General features: G+C 41.9%; 1 protein-coding gene across 1 annotated transcript; it reads right to left on the reverse strand.

The window, feature by feature from the left end:
- Positions 1–5396: 5396 nt before the first annotated feature.
- LOC130173555 (cytochrome b-c1 complex subunit Rieske, mitochondrial) lies at positions 5397–8520 on the reverse strand. Its single transcript, XM_056382945.1, has 2 exons — positions 8259–8520; positions 5397–6732 (listed from the first exon to the last, which is right to left on the reverse strand). Exons 1-2 carry the CDS (start codon positions 8467–8469, stop codon positions 6122–6124), a joined length of 822 nt encoding a protein of 273 aa, XP_056238920.1. The 5' UTR covers positions 8470–8520; the 3' UTR covers positions 5397–6121.
- Positions 8521–18036: the final 9516 nt, after the last annotated feature.

Genomic DNA, 18036 nt, shown 5'->3' on the forward strand with positions numbered 1-18036 from the left:
ATGAACCATCAAGTTACTGACACATGGAGAAGAAAAAGCAGTTCTGAGCTCAGCTGGACCCTTTAGCAGCTCGTAGGGTTCTCCTCTCAGTAAATCTAGATCGGTGTTGGCTCCACGGTCGGACTAGGAAAAGAAATTCAAACTTGGACTGATCCACTGGGACCAGCCACAAGATGACACTGATGGAACTTGTAAAAACTTTATGGATGTTTTGACGATCCAAGTGGGAAATTTGATTTGCAATCAGGGGTACAGATAAAAAACAGATAAAAACAACACAAGTGCAATATACAGAATACAATAAAACAACAATGGAAAACATCAGACACTAAAAACACAGAACACTTGAAAATGAATGAGTTTATATGTTCAGATGCAGCAGGGTTATTGCACATGGGATAAAGTTTTTAGTCCTATTGCACCTGAACCAGGGAACTCTGAATCTTCAAACTCAGAATGAAGGGGGTGGGTTGTGCAGTCCATATGGATCTGGATGTAACCTGATCAGGTCTTGGCTAAAACTTGAATTAAATTAAAAACAAACCCGACAACGCCACCCTGGGAATTCCACCCAGGGAATACACAGTATTATTGAATACTACTTTGATTACACAAGTAAGTTTCACAAAGATTTAACAGAGACGTGGTTTCGAGATAAAAAGAGTTTTCTTTTGCATTTAATTTCAGTGATGCAACACTTAATACAAAACAGTAACAATAAAATAACATCAAACAGAAGATTGGTCAGCATCTAGACTTCAGTGATCTTAGAATAATTAAAAACTAAACTAAGAAGAGAACTATAAGAAAATCAACAGGGAGGTGGAGAGCTGGACTTAAACAGAAACATACAAAGGTGTCACACTTCTAGGTCGGCGTTAAAATAGAACACAACACACAAATCACCGTAAAATATAAAAGAGCACACAAGAAATAAATAAATAAAATCACAAGGCCACCTTTAAATGTTAGCGCTAAACCACTTCTGTATGAATCAAATGATTTTAAACAATCACATTATATAAAATAAGCTTCACCACTACACCAAAATGTAAAACGTAAAATGTCTTCTGTACATTTACTGAAACTTACAATTGATTGATACAATTATCTTGGCTGTATAATACCCAATCAATGCTTATGAGGTGGCAGCCATGGGGGAACACAGACAGCATTTGTTGCTTCCACAAAGTGTAATGGCACCAAACAGGGAACAGCAGCAAGAAGATCTGAATGGCTAGTGTGCTACCACCTGTGTTTATGTGCTGCTAATTGGGGAACTTGCTGCAGGTGTGGGACCGGAAGGAGCTGGGATGCTGCAGTGGCTACACAGCAACCCCCAGTGGCGGGGAGGACATAACCGGTAACTGGTTACATGGACTTGCAGAGAACCTGCTGATTAAAGATGGCTGTCAGGGGATCAGTGGGACACCTGTCACCTTAGCAGCCACCTTTACCATCTGTCTCAGGTGTTTCTTGTCTTTCATTCTCAGGTTACCAGATGATCAAATCAGATCAGATCATCAAATGATAGGACAGATTCAATAAATTATTTATAAAATAAGGATATAACATATACACCATTCAGGAAGTACCAACATAGCTCTTCTTACAGACTAACTATAACTAACTAACTTACTAGAACTAACTACATTAACTGTAACTAACTATAACTAACTGTAATGAACTAAGACTAACTAAGACTAACTATAACTAACGCTAAGTAACCGCAACTAACTATAACTAACATAACTGTAACTAACCATAACTAACCATAACTAACTATAACTAACTGTAACTAACTATAACTAACATAACTGTAACTTACCATAACTAACGATAACTAACTGTAACTAACCATAACTAACCATAACTAACTATAACTAACTGTAACTAACTATAACTAGCATAACTGTAACTTACCATACCAAACTATAACTAACTGTAACTAACATAACTGTAACTGACTATAACAAATTATAGCTAAATGTAACTAACTATAACTAGCATAACTAACTATAACTAATTTAAACTAACTGTATCTAACTGTTACTATGAGTAATTAGAACTAACTGTAACTAACTATAACTAACATAAATGTAACTAACTGTAACTAACATAAATGTAACTAATATAAATGTAACTAACTGTAACTAACATAAATGTAACTGTAATTAAGTGTAACCACTATAACTAATTACAACTAACTTGTTATGGTTGTGATTTTGTCCCTCTCAGCAGGTCGATGCAGAGAGGGAGAGGGGGCGGGGCCGATCGACTCGGGGGCGGGGCCGGTCGACTCGGGGGCGGGGCCGGTCGACTCGGGGGCGAGGCTCATGAGTCACACCTGCCTTCCATCTGCAATTAAGTCCCTACTTACACCGCTCACGCTCTGGCTCCTGTGCAGAACTATTGCATTCCAGACTTTCCAGTACTTTTCCCGTCGTGGTTTTTTGTGTTTTTGTAGTTTATTTGGTTTTCCTCGTTTGTCCCCCGCAAGGGTGTTTTTGGTTGTGTGCTTTTGTTAAATAAATTCTTCTTTTGGAACGTCTCTGCATCTGGGTCCTGGTTCCGAGTTACCCCCGTAACATAACTATAACTAACATAACTGTAACTAACTTTAACTAATTAAAACTAATTGTAACTCACTATAACTAATTAAAACTACCCGTAACTAACTATAACTAAGTGTAACTAACTATAACTAACCGTAATTAACTGTAACTAACAATAACTAACAAGTATTTACTGGTTGAACATACATTTAGAGCTGTATTTATATATATATTTAAAACAACGATTAGTTGCAGACTAATCATATGTTACAGTGTGACCGTGTTGTAGAGTCTGTTCATGACGGAGGTGAAGCTGAAAGTTGATGAAATAATGCTTATTATGATTATTATTTGTTGGTTGTGCAGTGGTCTGAATAAGCGCTGAACAGCAGAATGAAGGGTGCCCTCATCCTCATCTGGGACCTGAAACAAACAGCCCTGCACAACTCTGGAGAGTAGTGTTGTTCATTTTCACATGAATATAGCAGAGTTGCTCCATGAATAGAGCCCAGACATTCACTCGTCCATAATTCAGACACAGTTGATGTGAGTCTGCTCTCAGAGGTGTGTGTTGACAGTTCACCTGGGGTGCTGCTGCCGCTCCTGTTGGGCTCTTTCATGAGGGAAGATAGTGTTTCTGCAGGAGGCGTCATAGATGGTGCACGGCTTATTTCAAAGCACCACAGTGTTAAAGTGACCCTGTGTTTGTGTGTGTGCGTGTTTGTGTGTGTGTGTGTGTGTGTGTGTGTGTGTGTGTGGAGCTGACAGAGAGGCTGGCAGGAGCCTTATTCATTGAAATGGTGGTGTAAAGAGCAGCTTGTAGCCTAAGGCAGTGGTATGGATCTGAGGAGCAGGTGAGACTCTCACACCTGCCCTAAAAGCTTTCTAAAATAGATTTTCTTCCATCAAGGTAAGAGCATCACCTTAGGTGACTGCACAGATACAAAGTAGAGGTGAAGGTGTGTGTGAGTCAGTGTGTAAGCCTGTCTGCTCCTCTGTGTGCACTGGTCCACAGTGGTGTGGCATTCTCTCTGTTCTCACTAGTTTATATTCTATGATGTTGTTCTTAGGAACAGTGATACGTACCAACACAATACAACTGAACCTGAACGTATTCAGAGTGATGAAACAAGATGATGTGGCAGATAATGAGTGTGTGTGAAACACACTTGGTACACATCACAGGTGCTCTGTACAAATGAAGCAGTAGCCTCATGTCTCTAAACAATGGGAGTCCATACAGTCTCATTACTGATGTTTCACAGGGAGGAGGGAAACCTTCACATCCTGGTCTCTCCTTTTGGCGCATGTACTCCCTCTCTCTTGTTCTCTCAGCAGTTTCTCATGGCTCGCTGTGGCCGCCATTCACTCTGTGTGTCTCGTGAAAAAGGGAAGCACCTCACCTGGCACTGCTTCCATCAGCCCTCTCCACACCCCTCTCTCCTGCAGCTGGGTGCCGACCATGCCCATCCCCAGTGATCTGTAGCACCTCAGTGAATTGTTTGTTTGTTGCGACACTTTTGACATTTGCCATGTTGTGATTGTGATATTTTAATCAACTGTTGAGGTGGGACACAAAGGGAGCAATATCATCAGACTGAGACTGAGTTCTAGAGATGAATTATTAACATGATAAACTGAACCAAACTTGAGTGATAGAATCAACCAGTATTTAAACAGATAATCAGTCTTAGTAACTCTCCACTTTATCTGAACCCAGCTGTGTCAGCGGACTACAACAGATGGAGACTGTGGGATCGCACTGGTCTCCACTGCTCAGATCCCACACTGTGTGCAGCCAGCATCCAGACCTGCAAGTTTTAATCCGGGCTTCACCTCTGACCTCAGTTTGACTCTGATACAGAACCTGTTCAGGACCTGAGGTCTGGACTGAAGCAGGATTTAGGTTATCGAGGTAACTTCAGGTTTAACTCTGGGTTTTCAGTCCTACGAAGGTGGTTCACTTCTTACCAGGGTAAATCTCCACGGTAACTGATACTGAACTCCTAACCTGCTCCCGATCAGATCCAACCTGTCAACAGCCAAACTACTGACCAATCAGATCACTGGAAAAACTGAGTCATCATCCCTACAGGATCCTGACAGGGACAGAAGAGTTTACAATAAAGTGATCAATAATTAAGATCAGTAGATATTTGTGTAGTGGTAGTGGATGGTTTTGACTCTGGTTTCAAAACAGAGCTTCTAACAATCAGAGGAGAGTTTATCACTAAATAACTACATAATAACTACTGTAGCTTCATTTGACCTGAACACAGAATCTTTAATCGACAGGATTCCTGACAGTGATGAAGCTCTTACTCTCTTCTTCATCACTGCAGCTCAGAAGAACATAATAGAAAAGAAATAAAAACTAAACCAATGATCCACACACTGCTCTGTTTCCATGGTTATAAATGAACATTTCAGTCAGACTGACTCATCAGACATCAGCTACGTCTCTCCTCTCTGCAGAAGAAAGTCTGACATTAACTTGAACTGTTTTATCTGCATCACATGCTCATAAACGTTTGTTCATCATCAGACTGAAGAAACTTGATCATTCATGGTCTTATTTAGTTTAATCTCAGCCTGACTTTACATTTCACCTTGTTGAATATCACATTATGACATCACTACATCTGAATTTACCCGCAGGTATCAGTGTTTCTTCTCATATCATATTAATACTTTGTTCATGGTTCTAATTGCCATTGTCTATGATTAAAAACTTCCTCTTTCACATGAGCTGGGTGGTGGTGTTGTGCTGTGTGAAGCTGCATTTCACCCATTTAAACAGAAATTATTGTTAGTATAAGTAAAGAAAGGCTGAACACTGAGTGCAGGCTGTCAAATAAAATAGAATTTTTTATTAACCACACCTGAACACAACATTGGTTCCTGGCTGATTAGATGAGCTATAACTTAATAACATAGGGAGGTGGTTTTTACTGTTGATGTCATATTCAGGAAAACAGAGGGTTCTTGTGACTTGACATTAATTCAGACACAATCTTTTTAATTACTGGCATTCATTCATTTAAAACCTGCTTCTTTCATTATGTGCTTGAATGACATGAAAGAGCAGGAAGTCTGACAGAGGAAGCTCTGCTGTCATGTTGAACACATGGACACAGAGAGATTAAGTTTCATACCTATACTGATGAGCCAGAGCATCATGACCACTCTCAGGTGATGCTGCTCATCTTCTAACAACGCAGCATGTTGAGCTTTGGAGACATATCAACACGTGTTAAGACCTGAGCCACTGTGCGACAGTATGGTCAGACTACCGGGCTGCTCCGGGCCAGCAGAGGCCCGGGACAGGGCTCTGAGATGCTTATGGAGGAATGTGACAAAGCCACAGGTCGGTCAGAGCACCTTGCTGCTCATCATGTTCTGGCTCATCAGTGAGGTACCTGTAGAAGCAGCTGTGAAGTGGTTTCTGCAGAAGCAGTGAGACATGAACAGCATTAACACCTCAACATTTCCTTTAACACACACACATCTGCTGCACCCGGAGCGAAAACTGTTGTACAATGTGATCTCAGTCTGACGGGGGCCGTCTATCCCACCACTACCGTGTCGTCATCTGGGAACTCGTAGTAAGGGACCTCCAGATTAAGGGGGGCGGGACCCTTCCTGATGCGGCCCGAGGCGTCATAGTGCGAGCCGTGGCAGGGGCAGTAGTAACCACCGTAGTCTCCAGCGTTGGCGATCGGCACACAGCCCAGATGTGTGCACACCCCCAGGACGATGACCCAGGTGGGGTTGAGGACCCGGTCCTTGTCGTGCTGAGGGTCTCGCAGCTCTCCGATGTTGACGGCGGCTTCTGCGGCAATCTCCTTCTCTGTACGGTGGCGGACGAACAGCGGCTTGCCTCTCCACTTGAAGGTCATGTTCTTGCCTTCTGGGATGTCGCCCAGCTTGATTTCGATCTTGGACAGAGCCAGGACATCAGCAGAGGCGCTCATGGAGGAAACAAACTGATTCACCACTGTCTTGGCGGCGTAGATGCCCACCACGGTTGTGGCCCCGGTGACCAGGTAGGAGAAGGTTCTTCTGCCTTCGCTGCTGTCCTGGGACGACTTGTTGGGGTCAAGCACCTCTGTACGCCTGTAGTCAGAGAAGTCTGGTATCCTGACATCTGTATGGGCAAATCTGACTCCTGCACAGCCTGCAGACCAGAAGAAGAGGGTTAGATCAGTCATCCGTTGGAGTCAACACTAACAGCCTACGTGACTCGGCTGTACTGTGGAGAGTCTGAGCAACTTGTATCTCTGAAGCCTGAACTTCACTGTGATTGTACAGAAGTGTCTGTTTTTGTTTTATGATGCGTTTCATTTGTTAATGACTTTGTAGAAAAAGTAAGTAAAAGTACATTTTCATGTTTGTGTGCGTTTGTGATGGCAGCTCATAAACACTATATTAACCAGCAGTGAGAAAATAATTGATGTGAATGACAGCAGCTGCACTAATGAGTGGTCAGGAGGAGAGTGGGTTGACCACTAATCAGAAGGTTCGATTCCCGGCTCCTCCAGTCCACATGTCAAAGTGTCACTGGCCAAGAAACTTAACCCCAAATAGCCCCTGATGTATCATCAGTGTGTGAATGTGTGTGTATGGTAGACAAATGCTACATGTGTATGGAAAGCGCTGCATGAATGTGTGTGTGAATGTGACTAGTAGTGTCAAGCATTTTGAGTGGTTATCAAGACTTGGAAAGCTCGATATAAAAGTCCATTTACCATTTGTTATATAAGTTCAGTTACAAAACATCTGATAACATCTGAATGAGCTACAAATGTGTATTTAGACTGTAAAGCCTGGAAATGTCTTTAAAATAACCTTGAGTTTAAAGTGAACACTGAAACTGCACGAGTGAGCTGGAGCAAAGTCGAATGTGGTATACACTCACCATGAAGCGAATTATTGTGTAAATTTCATCAGATTACACAAAAAAACTTTTAGTCAACATAGTTTTCAGTGTTTACCCTGCACACTGATGTTCAAGCTAAACAATGATTCTGCTTTTCCTTTGTATCTTAAGTTGGTGACATTACAGTGAATGGTAGTGAGCTGTCTGAGCAGCAGTAGAACTACACTGTGGATGTGGAGCCGGAGAGGCTCAACCCCAGCTCCCTCTGCATAAACACTTAAGTATTACAGGAACGGCAGAATTGGGGACACTGGACCTGAACTTTGTAAGAAACTCATGTTGCTATAGTTGTTAGTAAACACAAATTAAATATCATGAATTGCGATCACAGATGAAAAACACATGACCTGACAGCTGTTCGCAGATCAATGTCTGGTACAGATTCTGGCCTTCACTCTCCTAGTATCATAGGTTTGAGACTTGGCTGATGAGCTGGTCTGTGCTGAGTACAGTGGACCACAGTGGACCGGTGTTAGAAAAAAGACGAGTTCTGATGTACAGTTTCTGATAAGGTCACAGGGTGACACCGACACGCCGGCTGGTGAGTGACTGGAGGCAGTCTGTCTCCGGGCTGACATAATGTCGACCTGAGGAGTAGGCCGGCCCTTAGCCACCCAGGCTAAAAGCTGGGCTGGCTCAGGACAAGTAGAGTGCTGGACCGGACCCAGGTCCAAGACGCCGGGTTTCAGTGCACATTATAATTACGTAAAGGTGATTTTGACGGCTAAGCCAAGGCTAACGCTAGCAGCCGGCGACACACTCACCGTTGATGCTAACCGTTACCGCAGGCCCCGTCTTCGGGCTTTGACCGCTCAACGACTCGCGGCACAGGAACTGTTTCTTTGGGTCCAACAGGATCTTCTCTCCCTTAACCACGACCCCGGGTATCAGAGCCTTCAGGGGCCCGGCGACTGCGAAGGCAGTGGCCTGCAGGTAGGGGGAAAAAGCCCCTGATCGAGCGGCTAGGGACATCATGTCTGCGTTAGCTGCTGCTGCTACGACGACCTTGTGTGTCTGGACCGCTCATTACGCAATGACGTAACTCACGAATGCGCACGTGACGCAATGACGTACTATTCGCGACGAGGAAATAACGTTTTCAAAAAAAAATAATTATATCACATTATATTATATTATATTATATTATATTATATTATATTATATTATATTATATTATATTATATTATATTATATTATATTATATTATATTATATTATATGAATGGAGTGTCTTCACCCAACTTGTTGTTCTTGTCCAGTGTATTCATATTAACATTTCTGTTCATTTTTCATTACCTAAGATGTGCAGTTTGATTTTCACGATTCAGAAGGAAAAGCTGTCATATCTGAAATCTTTTTATCGTTTCATATTCACATAATTACATTTAATAACAGCAACCTTTATTTAAAATGTCATTGAAGAAGTGCAACAAACTATTCAGCTGTGTAAGGCCTCACAGACTCAGTATGTGTGAACTGTGTAAGTGTTTGACCTGCTGAACCTTTCTGTTTATTTGTTTTTTTCTTTTTCTTTTCTGTTTTAGGTACCATATGACCCTTGACATACTGTATGTTACTGCACAGCTTTTCAGTAGGTAAAACAACAGTCTAAACAACAGCACATGGGTTTTTTTTCCTCAATACTTTTTCTCTGTTGCATATTTAGTAATTTTTTATTCCTTGATGATTATAATTTAAGATTCCAGTCATTTCATGAACAGTGTCCATCCTGGTCATTAATCTGTAAACAGCATAATTACATTATTTGGCACAACAGAGACATATAAAAAAAGTCTCCATCTACACAAACCTCCTTCAGCTTTGGTTATACTGATTTTATCATTTATAAAGATTAATTTATAAAGCGATTAACCTTCACCTCTACCTAAATATGACATCCATTAGTAAAAATTCAACAGAAACTAACATGAATAATTTCAAAAATCACATTGAAATGATTTCCTCTTTAATTTATTGATTGATTTATTCATTGTTCTAATGTCTGATTGTTTTTCACTTAAGGTTTTTACACATTTAATTACAGTAAGGTGACAGATTAAAGGACAAACCAACATGAAGTGAAGTCTCAGGCAGGTGTTGTTCCTCCAGAACAGTATCACTGCTCCAGGTCTCTGAATACCACTGGAGGATGAACTATTCTTCATAAACATAGTCGCTCACGTGGTATTTAGATGATGGTGGTGGAGAGCGCTGTCTAACACGTCACCCACACATCTCTCATTGTTCAACTGGATTGATATCTGGAGACTGTGAAGGTCACAGCATAGGATTCATATTATCTTCATCCTCATCAGACTATCAGTGACCCCTGTGACCTGTGGATGGAGACATTGCATCGTATGTATTATAAGACCAGTGGCCAGTAGCGGTATTACAATGAAGAAAAAAAAAAAAGGCCTTTTCCCCATAGACCACCACTGTAAAAGAGACGCCTGAAAAACTGTTGACAAGTCACCTCCTGCTGTAAACACACTCAGTTACTCAGTTATTACTTTATTTTAAGCCATGGGATTTTAATCCTTGTAAAACTTTTCCACAGCCCTGAAAATTGTTTTCTTGATGGCGTCACTGCGTACGAACACTCTACATGTGGTCGCGTTGTGTCTTGGGAACGAGGATTGTTGCTGGGTTAAAGCAAGCACTGTACAGAGGTGCAAAAATTAAAGGGAAAGGTGAAGCTCCTTTTTCAAGATCAAGATGTTTTCATTTTGTGGTTTTGCATCACGTCTATTGGTTACTTATTGGCCTTTGTTCTTTTAACTGTCAAAATATTAGTGTGTGATGAAGACATTTATTAGGCATTCCGGTGGACACATGTTGAGTCATCCTCATAAGATTTTTGTTTGATTGTTTAAATTTTTATATTAAGCCCATAAATAGATCAGGGAATAGTTATTTGTGTCAGGATCACATGTATGTTTTTGTTACACTTTTCTACTTCTCATTAAAAATGCCCTAAAGGCAGTACAACCTAAATATTCTCGCTCTGTTATGACCTATTGTGGAGAATCAGATGTGATTTCAGGCTCTAAGGCTTCGGATGATGACTCCTTAATTAAAAATCAACAGGAATTAACCATAGTGTTGTGCACTATATAATAATAATGAAGTGAGAACTTATTTACATGTGATGTGGGACTGCCCTGATGTGAGGCATTTTTGGTCTGGAGTGACACGTGTCATCAGATGTAACTGGAACTTTTGTTCCTAACTCACCAGATGTTTTATTTCTAAATGATGAATCAGCAATTAATGTAATAAAATCACAGAGAAGACTTTTACTTCTGGGTCTGATGGCCGCCAAAAAGATGTTGGTTATAAGGTGGAAATCTCCCCATAAACTTCAGATCTGGATTATCTCTTTATTAAACATTCTTTCTCTGGAGCTCTCTATAACCCGATCCAATGTTGCAAATAGAAACACAATTGATACAAAGTTAAAGGACATGACCTCTAGTACTGGAGGGGTGAATAAAAAACCCTTGTCAGGCAGCTGATGAATGCCATGATCTACATAGATAAATAAGAGCAGCATGTTTGTATTTACGTTAAAAGAATCTATGTATAATATTACAGATGTATGCAAGAGCTGGTGTTTCATTTTGCTGTTGTTTTTTTTATCCAATCTCCAGTACTGGGGGCAAAATAATAAGGATTTGACCACAAAAAAACACTGTAGTGTTTAATATTATCTCACTTTCACAACATTTATCTTCATTTTTGGTTGATACAAACAGCAACATAACTAACAAGTCATGGTTTCAAACCCAGTTGCGTCATGTGTAAACATGTGTGTTCATACTGAATCATGATGTACAGACAAAGCTGGAAATCTGTGTATGCACCAAAATATTCAGATGTGTGAAAGTTTGCACACGCAGGACTCCACGCACATCTTCTTTACACATCCCAATTAATGTGAAATTGAGCACACATGTAGGAGCGCCACACTCCACCCTCTCTCTGCCCTAAAATGAATATGCTATTGAGTCTGAAGTGCCCACACCTGCACAATAACTGCACACATAGCTTTAAGCACACCTGAAGACCTTTCTGTTTTGCAAACATTTCAGTTTATTAGTCATTTCTTTCAATAGACTCAAGTTTTACACGAATCCCAGAATCAGTACAGCTTCAGCTAATTACAATAACCCCTGGCTGCAGCGCGCGGAATGGGGCGGGGTCAGATGTAGGCAGGGCTGGACATCTGATGGGCGCGGTGTATGAATATCCGAATGACATAAACTGCACCATCTGCTGGCCAACTGTGAGAAGTACAAATCTGTACTCAACCGAATGACTACTGTCCATTTAACGTAGATATATTGTTTGTCCCCATGTCACATACATATTTTTTATATTCAGTATTATAGTGTATTTAAGTTAATTATTTAATATTATTTGTTTTAAATCTTATTAATTTTTTATTATTAATTTTTATCAGTAATTTTTCCAGATTACATATCACACACGCCATCCTCCTCTTCAGAGCGGAGAAGAACCCTCTCTGCCAATGTATCCTCATTCTGGAAGACACCAGAGAAAAGGCATTACCACTGCATGGTAAAGCAATTGCACTTGCATCATGCCACATTGTCTCCTGCTTGATGTAAGAGGAGGAGCCTTGAGAAGGATGCCTTGGAGATTTTCAGTAGTTTGTGAAAGCTGCCGAACAGTTGAGGTATGTGTTTGAACTTCAGATCACATGTAGCAGCAATGAACTCTGAAAGAAATAATTAAAGTTACAGTGAGTAATAGAAACACATGCTTTAACTGTGACATTAATGCTGTAAACTACTGCTGTATAAAGACACTCACCGTGGCATCCAGGTGTTTCTATTGTCCATCCCATTTTTATCAGTGAAAGTAGGCTAAATAACAGAAACACCTCTTTATAATGCAATACAGCTCCAAACACTACATTATTTAAAATTATCATACAGTTGAATCAACAGCTGTCTAAAACAATTTTAATAAAAGCTGGACATTCATGGACACAGATAAATAGGGGTATCATGTACCCAAAGGTACGTTTTGCAGAAAAGTACCCTGTAAGGTGCTGAGATGGTCCTTAGGGTGACACCTGTGGAGCTTTGTTTAATCTTAAAGATACAAAATCATTGCTGACAGCAAAGGGTAATAATTGTGCTTTTAACAAGATGAAGGTTCAGGCAGATGATGCTGCAAATCAGTGATTACAAAATCTTGATTTAAATAGAGAGTTGTGTTTGTTGTAATACAAGTGGAATAATATTATCAGCTTCATTAACAACATAGCTGGCTGTGAGTTCAGCTAGTCTTTACATTGTTATGATGGTTTTAATAATGTTGTAGGGTCATTATCATCTTACAGAGTCAGGGTTAAAACACTGAATGAATTGAATACAGTATGTGAGTCATGAATTTGTATTTTGTAAGTGTACTTTTACTGAACTTTGCTCCTGTTTTGTTTGTGAAACCAAAATGAAATTTCTCTTGGTTGCACTCAGTGATTAGAGAATGGCTCCTCAGTCTTATGCTTCAGCTTAATGTTGAAAAGCTGCTTTTTCTCATGTGCTGGAACAAATCAGTTCTATCAGAACAATACATTGAAATGAATTGAAAATGAATTAGTTTACATATAAAATGTTGATTTTGTTAAAGATGTAAACTAATTGTACTAATTTTAAATAGATTATGCTCAGTAACTGTAAATGATTTGTCTCTGAATTTAGGCGGATGTTTTTGTCTCATGAAGGTACAAAATGACGTGTTGCTCCAACTGTTCCTCATGAGGTAACAATTCTGAGGTCACCTGAGTGACTCACCTGGTGAGGCGCATACCACCTGGGTTTAGTCCTGACTGCAGTGGCCATTGGTTCGAGTCCGACCTACATCCCTTTGCTTCATGTCATTACCTCTCTCTCTCCCTGACTTTCCTGTCCATCTCTCACTGCACCTTTCAAAATAAAGCCAAAAATGCCAAAAAAAATATTGTAACAATTCTGTGCCTTTCCAGTGGGTATATTTTGGCACCAGGATGTCGTAGGTAAATTTTTGTCACTAGGGGAACAGAAATGTTCTTTTAGAGGTACAGACAAGAAGGTACAAAAGGTACAGCAGGTACCCTGCTAGGGTACAGCTGGAGGAACGAAGCATTTTTACCTTTTTAGGTCCATTGCTGTACTTTCATTGCTGTGTGAAGGAGGATCAGTTTTATTGTTTGTTTCTAATAATCTGACAACTGTATATTAGTCTCATGCCTCTCCTTGGCACTAGGTCATGTTTCTATTTTTTTCTCACTTTTTCAGTTCTGTTTCCTGTTTTATTTTGGTGTTTAACTATCCTCTCATTTCAGATCCACTTCCTGCACTTCCATTTTCCCTGCTTCCCTTGTGTATTTAGTCCCCGTGCTCCCTGCTCCCTTTGCCAGTTTGTCTTTGCCTGTTGTTGCGAGTGTTCCAGCCTATATCCTCTAGTTTTTGGCTCCTAGTGTTATTCAACCCTTTTCTGAACTTTACTCTGCCTCAGCCTTGCCCTTTTTGATCTGGTTGCCTTGTCTGACTGACTCTCGTGTACCGAACCTGTTTTGTATTAAAGGACCTGATTTTTGGAAACCCGACTGTGTTTGAGTTGTGTGTCTGGGTGTTTTCCTGGCGTGTCTGAAAACCTGATAGTACGAACTGGCCGCACCATGGACCCAGCCGACTCAGCTACACTAGAAGCCGCTCTCTGCTCTCAAGGCGTGCTTCTCAATCAGCATGAGGTTCAGCTGAGCTCAATCTGTCTTGGCCTCCAGGAAATCAATTCTCGTCATGAGGGACTTCAGACCACGCTAACTAACCAAGTGAGTGTTCTTACTGAACAAATGCAGCAGCTCCTGGCTCGGCTCAGTCCACCAACTCCTGCCTGCTGCTTCCCAACCAGCCACAAATCCTCCTTCTCCATCCCCAGTGACTGTGTCCTACTCAGCTACTCTCCCACTGTCCCATCCAGGGCACTTTTCTGGAGATTTGAACAATTGCAGAGCCTTTTTGGTACAGCATGGACTACACTTTCAGCTACAGAAAGCAGCTTTTCCTACTGAACACTCCAGAGTAGCCTACATCATCTCTCATCTCTCTGGACAAGCAGAGGCATGGGCTATAGCGGAGTGGGCACGTGATTCACCCATATGTCAGTCCCAGGAACTGTTCACCTCCTCGCTGTCCAAGGTTAAAGACCACTCTACTCCAGGTCCTGATGCCACCTGGGTTTTGATGGACTTGCTTCAAGGTAAACGCCAAGTGGCTGACTATGCCATTGAGTTTCACACCCTGTCTGCAGACTGTCCCTATAAATCTCGTGCTCTCACTGATGTTGAGGTGATTTCCCCTGTGTTCTCTAAAGACAAGCTGGAAGGGATGGAGGTGGATCCCTGCTTCATGTCCTGGATTGTGGATTACCTGACAAGATAACCACAGTACGTCAGGCTGGGTAACTGTGTCTCAGGGACAGTGATGAGCAGCACTGGGGCTTCACAGGGGACAGTTCTGGCTCTGTTCCTGTTCACCTTGTATACGCTGGACTTTAAATACAACTCTGAGTCCTGCCACATCCAGAAATACTCGGATGACACAGCTATTGTGGGGTGTATCAGGAACGGGCAGGAAGAGAAGTACAGGGATCTGGCAATTGTCATGATCTGTGTCTGGTTGTGTTTATTTTTCTGTCTTGTGTCTATGTTGTCTCGTCGCTTCCTGTTTTATTTTGAGATTTTACTCCTCTCGTTTCAGGTAACTTGCCCTTCCTCCTGGTGTCTCCTGTTGGTCTGATTGTCTTCCCTGCCCTGATTGTTTCCACCTGTTCCCCATTACCTTTTGTATATCTGTCTGCGTTTCCCTTTGTTCTGTGCCAGTTCGTCTTGTTCTTTCTCCATGAACCTCCCGGCCCCACGCTCCAAGTCTTTGTCAGTTCAGGTCGTGTATTTTGTTTTGTCTCTCTTTTAGTCTCAACTCTAGTGTTGTTACTTTGTGCTTAGTCATGTTATTTTGTTACTTTGTTGTTTCCTCACCAAGTGATTTTTTTTGTTCCCTGGCGTTTGCCGTTTTCTCCTCTCTGAGAGTTATTTTCTGTTGTACTTTGTCATAAATATCATTTAGTTGAACTTTCGTCTTTTGAGTCGTGCATTTGGGTCCTGTCCTAGTTCGAGTCTGACAACGATGGCCTTCAGTGAATGGAGCGACAAGAACTGCCTCCTTCTGAACACCTCCAAGACCAAGGAGATGGTCATGGACTTTCAAAGGTCTAGGCCCACCCTTCAGCCAGTCAACATTCAAAGGAAGGACATTGAGGTGGTGCACACTTATAAATACCTAGGTGTGCACATGGACAGTAAACTGGGATGGTCCCTGAACACGGATGCCATCTACCTGAAGGGGCAGAGCCAGCTTTTTCCTCAGGAAGCTCAGGTCCTTTGACGTCTGCAGTGAAATGCTGCACACATGGAACACAAATAGACTGGAAAAGCTGGTAAAATAAGCTAGGTCTGTGCATTGCAGGAGTCTGGACTCACTCAGGACTGTTGTGAAGAGACGCATGCAATGTAAGATAGAGGCCATCTTGGACAATATAAACCATCCTCTCCACAACATTCTGGCAGGACAGAGAAGCGGCTACAGCTGCAGCAAACGTCTCATCTCACTGCGCTGCAGAACAGAGAGGTTCAGGAGATCCTTTGTTCCCACTGTCATCAGGCTGTAGAACACCTCAGCCAAAGGAAGTGGCCTAATTATTATTGTTTATTTATTATTAACTGTTTTAATATTATCAACAATGAGCTAATGGACACATGAATTTTCCCTAGGGGATAAATAAAGTATCTATCTATCTATCTATCTATCTATCTTTCGCTTCAGTGTTTTTCCACTTACCCCGCCTCCGTCTCACCCCACCGGCCGGCCACACCTACTTCATCAGCACCTTCAGCTCCACTTTGGTCTCTCAGCTGCATCTCATCTCTCATAAAGCCAGTATATAGGCATCTCTGCCCCAGTAAACGCCTCAGCCTTCTGTCACCGACCAAGTGCTCTGCCTGTTCACTTCCTGGTTCCCGTCTGCCTGTCCTGTGGCTGTTTGGCGTTCTTCAGCTCCGACGTCGCAACATGAGTACTTCCCTGCTGGTTTCCTGATCCTTCGTCTGGCTCTGATTACTTACCTGCCTGCCTGCTCCATCCTGGTCAATCTGCCCCGTTGACTGCTCACCTGGTTCCGATTCTCCTGCTCCCTCGACAACGTCTCCAGCCTGCTCCCTAATGGTACCGTTGCTTTCATACAAACTCTTACCTGTGTGTGTGTGTGTGTGTGTGTGTGTGAGCTTCGCCAACCCACTTCATTCACCTGCTCTGCAGCCCGGTACCGCCAGCCCCGGCCTCCAGGTCCACCCTAAACCCCATGAGACTACTTACCTGTGTTTAGACCTGAACTATATTGCTGCTCATCTATCTTTCTAGTAGATTCTGGGGCAGATGAAAGTTTCATGGACTGGAAGCTCACTAAGAGCCTCAAACTAACTGTTTCCGCTCCTTCAACCCTTAGAAGCCAGCGCTTTTGATGGGAGGTTGCTGTATAGGGTCACCCACCACACCTAGCTCCTTCAGGTTATCACAGCAAATGGACACACCGAACAGCTAAGTTTTTACCTTCATCACTGCACCCATTCATTTTGGATTTCTCTTGGTTATCTCTGCACAACCTCCAAGTTAATTGGTCCACCGGCGTAATAATGGGCTTGGGGGAGGGGTGCCTTAAGAACTTTTTCCCCGCTCATTGACCCCTAGAGTCCCAACATCCTTCTGCTCAGTCCAAACCAGTTAGTCCTCAGTCTCAGTGTCTTCTACACTCAGAGCACAGGACTCATCAGTGTTATCATGACTTCAAGGAAGTGTTTAACAAGTCCTGCGCCACCTCACTTCCCCCTCATAGGGAGTATGACTTTGCCATTGACCTTGTGTGTCTGAAAACCTGACTATTAGTAATTATCAGTTCTATGCAAAGGCTGTAAAGTGCCTGACTGGAATTAATTAGTTGCTTTCTATACGGTGTCATAAGTGAACTGATTCACCCAGTATCCTAAAGTTAATTTAATAGTTTTATCATATTATCACCATACAACATGTTTTACCCCTCCCCTTAAAATGTACCATGTTTACTCAGAGTACTTAACTGACTGACTACTTTTATCTGAGAACATTTTTACACAGTGATTTTACTTTTACTGTTGTAAAACATCTTTTCAGTAACAGTAGTTTGTGACCGTTCATGTGCTGACACGCTGACGTCAGTGTGGTCCTATTTCCAGTCAGTTTCTGTTACTGGCAGAGTTTATTGCTGCTCTCTCTGAACACAGTTAATGTTGCCGTTTTCTTCATCACAGTGTCTAAGTACCTGCTGTACATTTAAACTTAAACTAGTTCTGCTGCAGCACTCAGAGCTCTCTGCTCCTTTTAGTGACTTAATTCAGCTGTTGTTTACATGCTACTCAGATAAGCTAGTTACTTTAGCT

The sequence above is a fragment of the Seriola aureovittata genome, chromosome 1, assembly GCF_021018895.1.
Source record: "Seriola aureovittata isolate HTS-2021-v1 ecotype China chromosome 1, ASM2101889v1, whole genome shotgun sequence".
NCBI lineage: Eukaryota > Metazoa > Chordata > Actinopteri > Carangiformes > Carangidae > Seriola > Seriola aureovittata.